The following is a 17,363-nucleotide window of genomic DNA, read 5'->3' as shown; positions in this document are numbered from 1 at the left end:
GTCACTGAATCACAATGAATTTACTTTTTCTTTTAAAACAATGCTGTACAGAAAATTATTCTTTAATCTCAAGTGGTCTAAATTAATTCCAAATATAAAAAAAGACAAAAAAAAATTAATCACACAAAGTATTCACCCACTTCAGTAAGTATTTAGTAGATGCACCTTTGGCAACCATGACAGTCTTAACTTTATGAGCACAGGTCTATTTCAGCCTTGCACATCTCGATACTGCAGGCACAAACTCTAAAACTATTGTAGACTGAGATCTGGGGCCTCATGTATAACGCCATGCATAGAATTCGCACTATAACATGACAAACACAAAAGCCGAAATGTGCTTGCGTACAGAAAATTCCAGATGCAGGAATCTGTACATACTCCAACTTCCGCTTTCTTCCGCTAGATAAACCCCGATCCAGCGTGAAAACTAACGCACGTGCATGCGCCTTCTGTCCCGCCCCGTCTCCTCCCAGAATTACGCCTCTTTGAATATGCAAATCAATCTCTAAATATCCACTTTAATCACGTACTTTATTTTGTCATTATCATAAGAACATAAACTTCATCTTAAGATCATTTAATTTACTAGTTTCTCAAATCCCATCGTAACTAAAGTAGCATGTTAAATGCTTTGTTTTGTATTTGATCTTCTATGTGCTGTGTGTGTGAGAATCACTACGTGCTTCCGTTCTCTTTCTCTGACAGGACACAGAATCCATTACATTCATGATATTGCAGCTCTCTGATTAATTAAAATACTGAGATGTATATATAGGATATTTTCATGATTGGAATGAAAGCATGTTATTAAGAACACAATGGCGCAGTGATTGTTCATGTGTCATACAAGATGCTGCTGCACCATGTGCGACTTTCTATGAAATAATTTATTGTAGCAGTACTGTCTCTTTCAAACGTACTAACCTTCAATTCTTGTCCTCACTTTTCTTTCCCCAAATACCCAATTGCCACACAATCAGCTCTGTAATAGACGTTAAGCCACCTGTAAGCTTACGATGACAATTCTTCAAAACTTTTAAGGAACGTTGAAATATCTTCATAGTACGTGTTTAATTATTCTATCCATCTATCCTTCCAGTGTCGCACCAGTCTCAGCAAACATACAGCGTGAGGCAGGAACAATATGTGAACATGCAAGCGGTGCGGCACCATGTCCTCACATGTTTAATTATTAACAATACAGATTTAAATGAAGTTAAAAAGTTTTCTGTATAATATAATCAACATATTTTGCTGCATTTCATCTTACAAATGATACCATCATCATTTGTAAATACGCGCTTTATAAAGTGAAAGAAAAATACTCAGATACAGTCATAAATACTCCGAGTGGTGCCATGAGAGTAATATGGAAAAAGATGATCTTCTGTGGCAACCCTTAAAGGGAACAGCTGAAAGAAGAAAAAGAAGGTGCAGAGAGTAACAGCGCTAAAGCAGTTATGGTATTTGGAATACTATGGCTATTCCCTGGACCATTATATTGTTACAAGTTAATTACAATCATGATTGGAATTTTCAGTGTATTTATAAAGCCGCATCAGGAAAATAAAGAGTAACCACACAGGAACAGTAGCACTGCTTTGATGCTGGGTGCTGCCAGTCTGCAAAACCAAGCAGAGAACTTTCGTACGACAGGGTATGAGGTACTGTGGAAAAGTGAGTGGCTTTACGCCAAGTGTAAGTTTTATACATCGCGATTTGAATGTGGAAACATTCTTACGCAACATTTCTGTGAGTACGCACCGTTTATGCATGAGGCACCTGGTCTCAGCCACTTAAAGACCGTTCACACTGGGGTTGTTGTCATGCTGGAATATCAATTTCAAAAAAAGGATCAGAATTCCAGTGGACTGCATCAGATTCTTCTCCAGGATTTCCCTTCAGTTTGATGCACTCACTTTACACTCCATCGTCACACCCCTTTCAGGGCCTGTTGCACAGAAGCATCCTCACAGCATAATGCTGTTACCACTACTGTATTTCAATGGTTGAGATGATGTGGTTTTGATAATGTGCAGTGTTGCATTTAGTCTGATATCCAGAAATCTCAATTTTGGTTTCTTTAGACTACAGAACCTTCAGCTGACTTTCAAGTCTCCTATGTGCCTCCTAGCAAACACTAGATGAGATTTTGAAAAAAACAAATAAAAAGTTGACTGGTGAAGCACCTGGACAAAATTTGTATGCACAGCCTCTCCCATCTCAGCCACTGTTGCTTGCTACTACTTCAGAGTTATCACAGGAGTCTCTTGGTGGCCTCCCTTATTAAATCGTCTTCTTGCACAATCACTGTCTTTTGCGGATGGCATGCTTTAGGCAGATTTACAGCTGTGTCATACTCTTTCCATTTCTAAATGGCTGATTTAACTATATCCCTATGGATATATTTAGTGCATCGGATATTGTCTTGTATTCATCCTCTGAGTTGTGCTTTTCAATCACCTTTTCATGGAGTTATCTGGGAAATTTGTGTTCCCTGTGCAGGTTAGGCCACAATACTAATCGCAACAAGTTCTATCCAGCAGAATTCACTATTGTGTATTAGAGATTGCTCATATAAATTGTTTAGTTAGTTTTTATGGTGAGCAGGAGTGGAGTACATTTTGATATAAATTCAATGCTGCTTAAACCCTTTAACCGATAACTATATTCCAAGGTACACTTTAAAATGTCAATACAAAGACTGCATTAAATTCAACATACAAGCAAAGCTATTGTAAAAAGGTCTTTTGCTGTGGGACACCGAAACTCTGGAATAATGCATCTTTTGCTGGCAGATTTATACCACTAATTTCAGAATTTAGTAATATGTATGCCATGACTAGGAATTACCCAATTAAAATAAATAACTAGCAATACTTTTAACTTGGTATTTCAAATCCACTTTCTCCTCTGCGTTTTAAGGTGGCATGGTATCAAAGTTATATTGATTAAGTTATCTTCTGACCTTGAAACAGGCACTTGCATTTGATGTTACAACTATGTGTATTTCATCATTGCCAAAGAAACTGCTAAAGTCCTGTTTTGGAATATTTTTCTTGTACTGGAATGTTCTGCAGAGCACCCAAAAAAAAAGGTCGCTGATTGAGCTATGAAATTTGCACCTGAAATTACAAATTATGGTTTAAAAATATCTATGGCTTTAATGCTAACATCTATATCCATGTAGAAATGGCACAATATTCTGTTTCAATGATGTGCTTATTTTGCTAATGGTTATTCTTTATTATGACTGTATTATTGTACAGTGACTTAAGATGAACAGCATGCTTTAACACTAGAATTATCAAAGCTTACGAAAAAACTTGTAAATCCGGCCCACCTTAAATACCTTCGCACCTCTCCATCAGCGTTTTATCTTGTGTGTCGGATAAGCCCAAGCCTGCTTTACCATCTCCCCCAACAATGAAAAAAGGGCCCAGCTCAAGCATTGATTATCTTGGAGTGAAGTGGAAATAATAGATCGGTATTTGGAATACATACTGTACATTTCATGTGTGTTCCGTGTCTACAACAATCTATGTAAACACATCGTTAAAACAAATGTTTTTCATGTTTTAGTAATAAATGATAAAAGAACCTTATAATGTGTGAAGCCTGAAGTCCAAATATCAAATAAACACTTTCACAAAAGGTGCAAGTGTAATAATACGACAGCTTCTGTGGTGCAGAGATAACAATTCTGCCACCAACCTTGTAATCAAGGGGCCGCGAGATCGATCTTGGGTGTTGCGCAAATTTACCATTATTGTTATACAGTAAAAACATACATTTCATTTGCATCTGTAACAGCTGGTGTAAATTTATAGTGCTTATAAAAATTTGCATTCACCCCCCCACCCCAGTTTTATTCTTTTAATCACGATCACAATACAACCCCAAACAAAGATCTGATGCTGGTAGTTTTATTTGAAATTGGGAATAACTGTAGACGTGAGTGCGTTTTGAGACAATGAAACTGTAAATTCTCTGATCTGGAGGGATAAAAGCTGACACACAAAATCTGCTGTGTCATGCCTTTTTTGTGTATGTCATTATCACTTGAATTTTTTTTTTTTTGGAGTGTTCCTGCTCACGCTGAATTAGTATGTGCCTTATGGGCCACACTGAGAAAAAACAGACATAGGTATGTGTATATGATATTTGTAATTATTCATTTTATGAACTGTACAGTACATTTCGGAAAACATCGTGGCAGTGATGCAACATTATTCATATAATTCATATTCATTTGCATGCCTTTTTGCCGTTGCAGTCAGTGACCATGTTTCTTTATTCCCCCCCACCTACACATTAAATGTATGTATTCTAAATAACGATCTATTATTTCCACTCTAAAACACCAACACTTCACTTTAAGATAACCAAGGCCTGAGCCGGGCCCTTTCTGTGTTGATGGGGGATATGGTATAGCAGGCTGCTTGGGCTTATTGACACAATTACAAGACAAAATACACTGACTGGAGAGGTACGAAGGGATTTAAGGTGGTCTGGATTTACACATTTTTTCTTAGGCTTTGGTAATTCTAGTGTTAAAACGTGCACTGTTACAAGATTATGGTCTGCCAAATCAGCTATCATGCTATTTAATCCAGATATTTTATAATGAGAGATGTACTTGAATTTAAATAACGTAGAGTATACTTTCCACTAAGGCACAGTTATAACACACTCACATGAGGGTTAAGGCAAAGGTACTAATGTAAAACAGATGTAGAAATTGAATTGATTCCCAGGCGGCAGCTGATTCTATTGTGCCACGGAGGCAGTTGTAATAAATGGGTGTCAATGTCGCATGTTAAGGCGGCTTTTTGTTTCTGCAGCTATATTTTTGAATAAAAGCGCAACTGCTGTGTTAGATTTGTACCTTTTGTGAAAGTATGTGTGTGATACTTCAGGCTTCATACATTATATAGTTTATGCCTACATTTTGTCATCTACTAGTAGAATATAAAAAACATTTCTGTTTTAACAATGTGTTTACACAGATTACTGTAGAAACGGAACAGACATGAAATGCATGTGTTACAAACAACAATCTATTTCCACTCTAAAACTCCACTTCACTCCCAGAAAATCAATCAAGGCATGAGCTGGGAGAAGTTTGTGCAAGTTCTAAGTCGGTGGGGGGATGGAATAGCCGGCTGCTTGCAGCCCGATTTTTATCAGCACATTTAGATGACAAAAGACGCTGATGGAGAGCTGTGAACGATTTTAAGAAGCGATTTAAGGTGGGACGGACTTAGGAGTTTTTTCGTAGGCTCTGGTAATTCTAGTGTTAAATGTTAATTTCTTTTTCATCCTCTAAATAAAGATAGAGGTCTGCTTGCCCTCATCTGATTTCTGACATGCACATATTATAAAAGTGACCACCACAGAGAATAGTAGGAGCTACTTCCTTGGATGAAACTCTGTACACCAGTCAACAGTCAGTATATCCAACTGTGCCCATGGACTCTAGAAAATGGCATGATTATTTTTTGCCTTGGCACACTTATGAAAGCATTAGAGGCCTAGTCTTGGATACTCAAAACTCCACAAATCTCTCTGCTTTATCTTGTGCCACAGCTGCTCTAAGGAATAATGTTCCCTTGGCAATCAAATACTTATACAGAACATAGTCCATTGTGATGAGAACAAACAAGTCAATCCATGGCATAGTGGAATATTTAAATCGGAGTAGAATAGGCAAGACTAAAGACTTAAATCTAGGCTGGAGACATCTGAAATCACTAAGACCTACAGACATTAACATGGGCATTGAATGATTAGAAATGTGATCTCAAATGTTAGATTTAAAATGAAAACACGGCTGTTAAAATGAAAAGGATCACTGAAAAGGCGAAAGTGTGTTCTCGAAGTTACTGTTACAGTTATTAAAAATCCATGCACATAAAGCATTTAAATTTCAAATCATACCTCACCTTGAATCCTCCATTTGACCCTCTATGAAAACAGCTATTTTTAGAGCTACTATTTAATCAGAGTCATACAAGATATGCTGCTTCAGCACACTGGACTTAAATTTGCTTCATTTTGCTACAGTACATTTTTGGCTCTTTTCCCAGTACAATTAGTTGTAAACTTCAGCAAACATTGAAATTCCTCTTAATGTGCATATGTCAGTCTCTTTCCAACCAGCATAACTACTTATACTAAAGGTCACGGTTAGTCTACACTTAAGTGGAAAAACACACAGCACCACTTTTACTTACATACACATTCAGTATTCTTGAAACTACTAACAGATTTAAAAATGTCATGTCGCCACAGCTGAAACCAATAACTAAGAAAACAGGCTGTATGTTCTAAGAGGGTACAGGCTCCAGTTCTGCTCAAACCTTCCATGGAAACAAAATAGTTAAAGCAGCAAAGTAAGTCTTTTGTTGCTAGTTTTATTAAACTCAGAAGGGACAAACACATACAAATTAAGCTGACCTAGTCTTTTCTAGGGAGTGTAGAGCCTGGATATAGTAATCTGGGGTTATAGAGGTTGTTTTCCTATGGTCGATTCGTTTTGACTACATCAGGTGGGTGCTGCTGGAGGACTGTGCACATCTTGGGAGCCTAGAAAATGGCAGTTTAAGAGTGTTTGAGACTTTGGTAAGCTTTAGTCTTGTGTAATGAGGTGTTATGATATGAGCTTCAACAAAATCTCCACAGCTTTATATTCTTGCTACCTTCTTCAAAGCAATTTCTCTTAGATACTGCAGGTTTGATCTTGACAAAGAATTCAGTTTCTCAGATATGAGCAAATCTACTGTTTGCAAAGCCATATTCAACATTGCTTTTTTATTTTCTACTTTCGTAAATCTTTGCAAACAATTGGTGCAGAAGAAATCTGCTGACATTAACATTAAAAAAGCCTTCTGTTTCAATAGAACGTTTAACTTGGATGAGAGAGATGAAGCAACCAACACTATCAGGTGCGCTCATGACGGAACGGTAACTGGAACCAAAAGTAAAACCTCCAAATCAGCAGTTTGTCACTCTACTCTTTGCACCAAGTATACTGTAACCATGACTATTTTCAACATAGTTCAGGTACCTTGGGTTTGTGAATGCTTTTACTGGTTGACATTACATTAGACAAGTTTGGCATAAAAAGATCAGTTACTTGTCTACAGTCATGGAATGTGTGTGTATGTTGTCTAGCTCCAGATCTAATTATACAATTTTCATTACATTATAAAAGTTATAAGTTTATCACATAGAAAATCGCCCGAAAAGTCCCAGACTATCGAGAAGTGTGCGAACTGACAACATGAAGAATCGTCTTTGCACCAAACTGGAATCGTCCCCACATAAATCAAAGTCATCCAGATGATCTGGATCTGCATAATTAGATCTGGACCACCCTGTAAGCTGGTACAGATCTAATTATGCAACTTTTAATGCAATGCAGGGAAACAAGACAAAAGAATTGTTTGAAATATCTTGTAATAAATGAAAATGGACTTGCATTGAAGTAATTCACTGATTTTTCATGCAATGTCCCACTCGTCCTCCATTCAGCTGGATACAGGCTCGAGTAATAAACTTAAGTTATAGTGTAATGAAAATTGCATAATTAGATCTCGACCACCCTGTATTAATATGCAACATGAAATTGTGCTCTTAAATTGAGATCTGATTTTTAATTTAGATTTTAAATTGACATTGGTTTTTAGATCACTATTTTGAGACACTTAATGTGAAAATGCAATTGGTACTGTGTAAGAGGTTTAACACATCTTTAGCTTCAGCCACTGTACCATTAGTTCCATGTTCTCATTACTAGACATTCAAAGTCCTGAACATTTTACATGTCAAAGCAATTCACAACTTTGACACCTACTGCACAATGCATATGAAGTATGGATAAAAATTACAGCAACTACTGTGGGATTCGCAACCCTTAACCCCTGCACTGTTTTCAGGATAGTTTAGTACAGAAGCTTTTAACATGTGTTCTGGATATGTTAATGTTAACAAATTCTTACCCTTGCACTTTGTCCAGCAATCAGCTGATCGTCTTCTGTGCGGACGCTTGTCCTGCTCCTGGTCTCAATGTCATCTGTCTCAAAATCAGAATCATCTAGTTCTTCAGGAGTCTACACCAATACAAAAAATCCATAATTACTTTTAACATATATTACAATGATATGTTAAGAGTCTGAATGGCTCTACGAAAGACTCATTTACCAAATGGTAACAAATTGAAGCATATATCTTATGCATTCTTTCTAGGGAAACCAAAGAGTACAGATTTCAGGTATATTATCTTGTACATATCATGCAGTTAAACTGCAACTACAAAGACTAAATATTAAAGTAAAATACATTTTATTCTTCCTTATCTATTAATATTCGGAAAGCTCAAGTTGACAAAGGTTTTAAAAATACAACTAAAACACTATGCCACTATATAAAATAACCACCACCGAATACTGAAACATTTTGGCCTTGACTACAAGGAAATATGTACAACTTGGTCCTTACTTTGACTCTATAGTTCAGTCACACTTTTCACACACATCTAGAGACCACATCACACTACATAACTTTTCCAGGGATTTTTGGTTTGCTTACTTAAAATTTACCTAACCTTACTTGCAAGTCAGGAGCAGTTGTGAAACACTCCGGGAATCAGAGAGGAGGCCAGGAGGATCCGCTGATACAGCGCACTGCCGTACCCACCACATGACAAACCAACTCAGGACCCGAGTGCAGCCAAGTAATGGCACCACACTAGTTTAGATGGAGTGGAACAGTGTGAGGTTTTTTTTTTTTCTTTTTTAAAAAATGGTGGCAGGAGTGTCAATTCTGCCACCAACCCCCAGGTTTTTCCCTGCACTTTGGAGGGCCTATATGCAGGGAACCAAGCATCATATAATTCAAAAGCCCTACCAACTCTGTCAGACCTGTCTGCAATTTGACATGACCAAACAAGTTTGATTAGACTTAAGTCATAGGTGCAGGATAATGTATGTGCAAGAGTTGACAACCAATAACTGCTCACCCGGAAATACATACAAAGCAGTATTGTAACATACAAAGCAGTATTGTAACACACAAACAGAAGACTAGTCTGTCTGAGGTCTAAAGTTTATTGTATCACAACAGAACTGGAAAAAAGAAAAGGAGTGAAACTGCAGCTACATACATGAACCATGTGGTTACACAGCACATTATTGACTTTCAGAATGTGGTCAGCTCATGAAGGTTTGGAAATGCGAACCTGTGCAGAAGTCTGCACGGAGTCATGTAACCTCTTTCCCTGAGAGTCCTATTCATGTAGTCGGACAAGAAGCAGGACAAAGAGCTCTAGCAACTGCAGCTGGTAAGCCCGTCTTTCCCTTCAATTCGAAATTGTGCAGTGTGCTGCTGACTTAAGGAAAAATAAGACCACTAAAGAAACATCAAGGGAATTAAGTCATAGGACACCAAGAAATTGGGCCATGTTTTATCTGTATGTGGGATGAGGCTGCTATAGTCTATGTAAAGAGCATATCATAATCCAAGTGTACCACCAGAAATCTGGTACATTAAGGTTACATATTTTCCATAGAAGAAATGCTCATTGCTAAATATGGAACACTTCACCAACATTTACTCTAAAAACTCTTCCTTCAGTTTATACAAATAATCACACAACACTCATCAATCCCCCAGCAGGTACAACACACCATACACAGTTAACAGTGTGGTTAATGAAAATAAACAATACTTCATTGATTTTTTTTTTTTCCTGCAAAAATGTCAAGCAGTTTGCATTGGATTAAAAGCATTTTCAAACGAATCCATATGCTAATGGGCTTTATTAACAATTTATCTTTTGAACTCAACCAAGCATTTGCAATGCTAGCATTCACCACAAGTAACCATCCACTCTTAAAAGTTTCTTCTAATACAGATAGGCATGTGAATGTACCTACAATAAATGGCTTGCTATTATGGAAATAAAAAGAATAAATTTAGCACTACTAAATTTGGTGAATGTGGCATATTGAGATACCACCAATTAACAAATAACAGTGTCTGTATTCTAAAATATGCATGCACATGTGCACTCTACAATGGTGTTGTCATGGTGACCAATGCGTCACATGGCAACTGCTGCAAGCCTTCTTCCTTTGAAAACTAAATTCAGAATGGTTATGTACTATAGTTTTGTGAAACTGCTCTATGCGTTAATAAATTAAACTGTACTTAGCTATGAAAAAAATGCTGAAAAGGGATTTAGACAGCGGGAGACACACTGAGGCAGTTTTCCCTTAGTGCAGGTGTATCAAAATGCTGGTTGTCATGATCCAAGTTTAGGAGCAAAATTTTCAAAGTCTAAAATGAACAGTTGTTTCAGCTCCAAACCCAAGTACTGAATAAAGTGAAATTCAAAGCTACACTGGACCATTTAATAATGCCTGAAAACATAGTACCTCCTGTACCACAATGACGATATCCCAGTAACTAATTTGTAAATAGCTGGTTTAATGACATATTGACAAGACTGGAAAAAGCCCAGTAATCCTAACCTGTAAATTTAGGTGAAGACATACAAAACCCCATACATGTTAAGGGCTCCTTGACTATAAACAATACTAACATATCTTGTTTCTGACTATATATTTACTCCAAATTAACATACACAAGAAAAATGAATTTGTTAGCAGATACCAAAATCAAAATGCTACTTTCTGTCTATTAGCTTTGTCAATGTTTCTGCTACAGTAACCAGCGAGTACTCCACAAAGTGCGCTTATAAAATGCAGACCTTGTGGAGTAAGCCCCGTTTTCCAATCGAGGTTGAATCAGTTCCACAAGTGCCTAGTGCTTTGTAGCACCACCATATAGAAAATGTCATGTGTTTTTCATGGCATGGCATGGCTTGTCTGGTCTGGTCTGCCTATATGGGAACACACACAGCCCCTACATAGAAATATTTAAGTGATGGGCAGAGGCACCCCTAAAAGTGGAACTTCTACTTTTTAAAAATGAATCTGCATAAATTAAGATAGATAGATACTTTATTAATCCCAAGGGGAAGTTCACATAATCCAGCAGCAGTATACTGATACAAAGAAACATTAAATTAAAATAGTTAATAAAATGAAAAAATTAAAATAAAATTAATGTTAGCATTTACTCCCCCGGGTGGAATTGGAGTCACAGTGTGGGGGAGGAACGATCTCCTCAGTCTGTCAGTGGAGCAGGACAGTGACAAAAGTCTGTCACTGAAGCTACTCCTCTGCCTGGAGATGACACTGTTCAGTGGATGCAGTGGATTATTCATGATTGACAGGAGTTTGCTTAATGCCCGTCGCTCTGCCACAGATGTTAAACTGTCCAACTTTAATCCTACAATAGAGCCTGCCTTCTTAACAAGTTTGTCCAGGCGTGAGGCGTCTTTCATCTTTATGCTGCCACCCCAGCACACCACCGCGTAGAAGAGGGCACTCGCCACAACCGTCTGGTAGAACATCTGCAGCATCTTACTGCAGATGTTGAAGGATGCCAACCTTCTCAGAAAGTATAGTCTGCTCTGACCTTTCTTACATAGAGCATCAGTATTGGCAGTCCAGTCCAATTTGTCATCCAGCTGCACTCCCAGATATTTAAAGGTCTGCACCCTCTGCACACAGTCACCTCTGATGATCACAGGGTCCATGAGGGGCCTGGGCCTCCTAAAATCCACCACCAGCTCCTTGGTCTTGCTGGTGTTAAGGTGTAAGTGGTTTGAGTCGCACCATTTAACAAAGTCTTTGATTAACTTTCTGTACTCCTCCTCCTGCCCACTCCTGATGCAGCCCACAATAGCAGTGTCATCAGCGAACTTTTGCACGTGGCAGGACTCGAGTCATATTGGAAGTCTGATGTATATAGATTGAACAGGACGGAGAAAGTACAGTCCCTCGGCGCCCTGTATTGCTGAACACAATGTCAGACCTGCAGTTCCCAAGACGCACATATTGAGGTCTGTCTGTAAGATAGTCCACAATCCATGCCACCAGGTGTGAGCCTACGCCCATCTCAGTCAGCTTGTCTTAAGGAGCAGAGGTTGGATGGTGTTGAAGGCGCTAGAGAAGTCCAAAAACATAATTCTTACAGCACCACTGCCTCTGTCCAGGTGGGAGAGGGATCGGTGAAGCATATAGATGATGGCATCCTCCGCTCCCACCTTCTCCTGGTATGCGAACTGCAGAGGGTCGAGGGCGTGGCGGACCTGTGGCCTCAGGTGGTGAAGCAGCAGCGCTCCATGGTCTTCATCAGATGTGACGTCAGAGCAACAGGCCGGAAGTCATTCAGCTCACTAGGACGTGATACCTTTGGGACAGGAGTGATACAAGATGTTTTCCAAAGCCTTGGGACTCTCCCCTGTTCCAGGCTCAGGTTGAAGATGCGCTGTAGAGGACTCCCCAGTTCCAACGCACAGGCCTTCAGCAATTGTGGCGATACACCATCTGGACCCGCTGCTTTGCTGGCACAAAGTCTTTTCAGCTCTCTGCTCACCTGGGCTGCTGTAATTGTGGGTGGGGATGTCTCACCTATGCTGGTATCAGCAGAAGGATGGTTGGAGGATGCAGTACTCCGAGGTGAGAGTGGGTTACTGTGATCAAACCTATTAAAGAAGTTGTTCATTTGGTTTGCTCTCTCCACGTCTGTCTCGATGGCGGCACCCCGCTTCGAGCTGCAGCCAGTGATAATCTTCATCCCATCCCACACTTCCTTCATGCTGTTGTTCTGCAACTTCTGCTCCAGCTTTCTCCTGTACTGCTCTTTCGCCGCCCTGAGCTGGACTCGGAGTTCCTTCTGCACGCACTTGAGCTCATGCTTATCACCACCTTTAAAAGCCCTTTTCTTCTGGTTCAAAAGGCCCTTGATGTCACTTGTAACCCATGGCTGCTTGTTAGCATAGCAGCATACTGTTCTTACTGGAATTACAAATTAGACCATTTTTCAAAAGAACAAGAACAGCCATTGGGTGGGGAAAAAAAAAAAAAAAATCTGATCAGCAACTGCTTTGGCTATGAAAAAAAGGATCTGCAGATTAAAAAGACCCATCTAGATAGATGGAGGTCAGCATTAGTTGCCAGGAACGTGAATCCTGCATTCTGTTACAACTTTTTTTTTTTTTTTAAATAATGGAGCAGTACTGACTGAAGACTTCAACTTGTTTGGGTCAGCTGGCATCTACAATTCATTTACCCGTTTAAAAAAAAGCCAACTTGAACTTTGGACTAGTCTGTGAACTTCGGAAGTGGCTAGGGGTGTGTTTTCTTCTGTATATATTTACAGTCCCTGACAAAAGTCTTGTCGCTTGTGTACAAATTGACCTGAAGTGCCGCTAAAATATATTTCTAATCAAGATTTTGTTACAAGAAATGGGTCATTTTAATCCCATCAGCTTTTGTAATGTTTCAGTGCAAAACTAAACTGACAAAAAGTATTCTAATATTCACAGCTTGGTAAAACCCAATGAGTCAATTTTTGGCAAGACATAAAAGTGTTGTCGCCTTGTCATATGAGCTTCACCTGTGACTAATAATGGATCAATTAGGTCTCAGATGTGTATAAAAAGAACCCCAGTACACTAGACCTTCACATCAACTAGACCTCTGCAAACATGCCTAAGATTCACCCTGAGACTAAAGTGTGGATTATCAAGAGGCTGAAGACCAAATTCACTTCTGATGTAGCAAACACCTTCAATGTGTCTCAGTGTCAAGTTCAGAGGATAAAAAAAAGATTTGAAGAGACTGGAGACGTTTGACAAGCCCAGGTCAGGAAGACCCCGCAAGACAACTGCACGAGAGGACCGTTTGTTGGCTCAAAAATCCAAGGCCAGCCCATTTTCCACTGCAGCAGAGCTCCACGAGACCTGGTCACCTGATGTCTCTGTGTCAACCAGAACAGTTTGTCAGATTCTGTCTCGAAATGGCCTCCATGGTCGAATCAGTGCCCATAAGCCAGCACTAAAGAAGAGACACTTGAAAAACCATGTGGCATTTGCCACACCCACAGCCTGCTAAAAGGATGGACGCTGGAAAAGTGGCAGAAGAGGATTTTTCAGATGAATCTTCTGTTGAATTACACCACAGTCACCGCAAATATTGCAGGAGACCTACTGGAACCCGCATGGAGCTGAGATTTACCCAGAAAACAGTGAAGTTTGGTAGAGGCAAAATCATGGTCTGGGGTTACATCCAGTATGGGGGTATGCGGGGGGTATGCGAGGGATATGCAGGGTGGAAGGCAACATCAATAGTCATAAGTGGGGTAGGATGAAAGAGGAAGCATGGAAGACGAAACCAAAGAATATTGATGAACTCTGGGAGGCATGCAAGACTGTTTTCTTTGCTATTCCTGATGACTTCATCAATAAATTGTATGAATCCTTGCCAAACCGCATGGATGCTGTCCTTCAAATTCATGGAAGTCACACAAGATTAAATTTGGATCTCACAGCATCACTACTTAATTTGCTGACATATTTTTGGATTTGCAGTAAAGTTGTTCATTTTCTGTATAGGCGACAAAACTTTTGTCTTGCCCAAATTTGACCTGTCTTGATTAAATGATAAATCTTTTTTCAGTGAAACTAATTTCAGTGCATTAATCATCATTTGGAAGGGCTTTAGCTTTTCATATGAGCTATTTCTAACAACAGTTGATTAATTAAAAGTCAGGTTAATAGCAGGAGTTTCTACAAAATAGAGAAGCGACAAAACTTTTGTCAGGGACTGTACATTTACGCGTACAGGGGGTTGCTGTATATTGTGGGGGAAGAAAAGGGATCGCTGCAGTTTTTCATTTTCATGACTTTCTGCTTACTAAAATTGTCTTAACTGTCTTTTTGCATATGCCATATATATTTACTTTACTATTTAGAGCTGGTTATCTCAAAAAGGGGAAATAAGGCAGTGTGCACCAGGGAGTAATATTGGCCTTTTACTAGTTGCCTTACAGTTGGGAAGGTGAACGGTAGCAACTGGCACTTTTCAGAACATTGGGTCCAATTCGTTACAGATTCTTGTTAACTCAAGACAGACTTTTGCAATCCACGACTATGTGCACACTTTTGAGATTAAGAACATGTAATAGATAATGGTGGTCTTCTGAACACTTGATCAAGTAGTAGTTAATTTATTATACCAAAAAAATAAAATATATATGTCTGCAATAAAGAAAGTAAGACAGCCTGGGTCTGCAAGGCAATCTAGAGTAGAAGCAATGCCAAAGTACATTAAAATTCTGAATTTTTGTATTGGATAATTAAATATCCTCTTTAATAAAACCCCTGTATGCTTCCAGGTGTCCGTGTGTGTGTCTTCTGGTGAAGTGCGCATGCGCGGGTCTCGGTACGATGCACATGGCACCGTGGACGCACACACACTGGAAGCTGGCCACAAAGGGCATCGCGTAGCTGCAGCCGTGCATGATAAGCAAATAAAGGACATCATTGCTGGGGAGACCATGGACGCGCACACACTGGAAGCTGGGCACACAGTGAATGGCGTAGCCACAGTCGTGCATGATAAGCAAATAAAGGACAGCATTGCTGGAGAGAGGGCAGATTGGGTAGTCGCGGCCGCGCATATAAAATCCGTTGCTGGGGAGATGCCACACATACTGCCCCGCACATGTTTACTATCTACTAACAACATGCCACCCGAAAAAAAACGGACACGTCAAGTAGGACAAAAGACACAGACACTCAAATCGTATATAAGCAACATCTTCTGGAAGAATGGTCAGCATAGCAAGTAAACATCAACAAAAGAAAGGCTGAAAGACAAAATATGAGCCAATAGATCGATTGAAGAAAAAGAAAATGAGCGTCAGAATATTTCCCGTATTGATTTGGGTCCATCTACTAATTTACCCTTTACCTTAAGAAGGCGACAATTTCCAGTTACATTAGCCTTTGACAAACAATAAAGCTCAAGGGCAAACCTTAGAAAAAGTTGGCATTTACTTGCCAGAACCAGTATTCAGCCACGGTCAGTTATATGTTGCATTATCAAGAGTTAGAAGATTTACAGATGTTGTTGTCAACGTTGTAGATGGTCCTGAACAAGGCAAACGGTTGCCAAACTGAGTATTTACAAAAAATGTTGTCTATAATAAAATTTTATTGAAAAATTTCATGAGGTTAAAAAAAAATTTCCTAACTATCTTCTTCAGATATAGTGTATTACAGGTATTACAGATTGTTACAAAGTTTTACACTAAGGCAATATTAATTATACTTACTGTATTGTCATATACATTTCTATTTTTAATATTTTTAATATTTTACTTTAGGCTTCTTGCCTAAAAAAAATTAAGACAACAGAATGAGGAATTCTCATATAATATAGACTGTTCCAACTAATGTTTATGCAATACTGTTCTAGCGCCCGATATCGTAACGGGCTTAGTGTCTAGTTATATAATATTTATCATCATACATGAAAAACTTAGAAGTATTCAGTACAAATATGTATGCACATTAAGCAACGATTGAAAATTATACATAAGAACATACATCAGAATTCCTAGAATATACAGTATATGCAAACATACATTGCACATTTAGTGATCAATGAAGCAGCAGCTTCTGTGACTGGTGCAATGCTCCAATGTCATTCCTGCTGATTAGTTTGCCATCATTAGGATGTCAGATTGCACACTGGACATTCATGTCAGGGTCATTTAAAAGAACTGACTGGTGCTTGATGTTATGAATTATTTGATTTTTTTTACATATTTTGTCTCAAATTAACTTGGCAGTGTTGCTATTCACAGGAGTGTATTCTATTACACCAATGACATTTGGAATGCTTAAACATTATTTACTGTCATGGATATGACTTTGGACAAATCTTTTACATAGACCAGCCAAAAAAAAAAAAGTCAAACTGATGCAAACAGTTTTCACAATGGTCAGACATTAGCTGTGGTAAGTTGTCCTTGCAACTTATAGTTTCAACTCTCTGCATATAAAATTTTTTATTTGCCATCTGTTGTCTGGAAATTTCTAGGGATCTGTGCTATCATTGAATTATTTTTAGGGGCAACCCAAGTTCTCATTCAGCAGATTTTCAAGGAAAACACACACAATGGATAATCCCATTGGCTTGTACTCATCATGAGTACCAGACCAGACTTGACAAATTTTATTAGTGTTTCCATTTTATTAGCATATCCTCAATTACAGAACATTTCACATTTTTAATAATTTACGAATTGGAAAAATGTGTATTATAAAGGTACATACAACATACTGTTATGACTTGTATCAAAAATGATAAGGCACTATTAATTGTGCTGGTGGCTCAAAAGTTTTACACAGAAGTAGGCAAAGGACAGGTGTTGAT

The 17,363-nt window shown here is 38.7% G+C and overlaps 1 protein-coding gene across 2 annotated transcripts in view; it reads right to left on the bottom strand.

The window, feature by feature from the left end:
- The window catches only part of ctnna1 (catenin (cadherin-associated protein), alpha 1), a 205,777-nt gene that overhangs the window by 33,977 nt on the left and 154,437 nt on the right, over positions 1–17,363 (bottom strand). For both annotated transcript variants that reach the window (XM_039775526.1, XM_039775527.1), the window contains exon 14: positions 8,007–8,117. In XM_039775526.1, the coding sequence (XP_039631460.1) occupies positions 8,007–8,117 (111 nt within the window). The remainder of the gene's footprint in view (positions 1–8,006; positions 8,118–17,363) is intronic.

This window comes from Polypterus senegalus, chromosome 13, assembly GCF_016835505.1.
Source record: "Polypterus senegalus isolate Bchr_013 chromosome 13, ASM1683550v1, whole genome shotgun sequence".
In the NCBI taxonomy this organism is placed as follows: Eukaryota; Metazoa; Chordata; class Cladistia; order Polypteriformes; family Polypteridae; genus Polypterus; species Polypterus senegalus.
The sequence above is the reverse complement of the archived record's forward strand: the minus strand, read 5'-3'. Positions and strand labels throughout refer to the sequence as shown.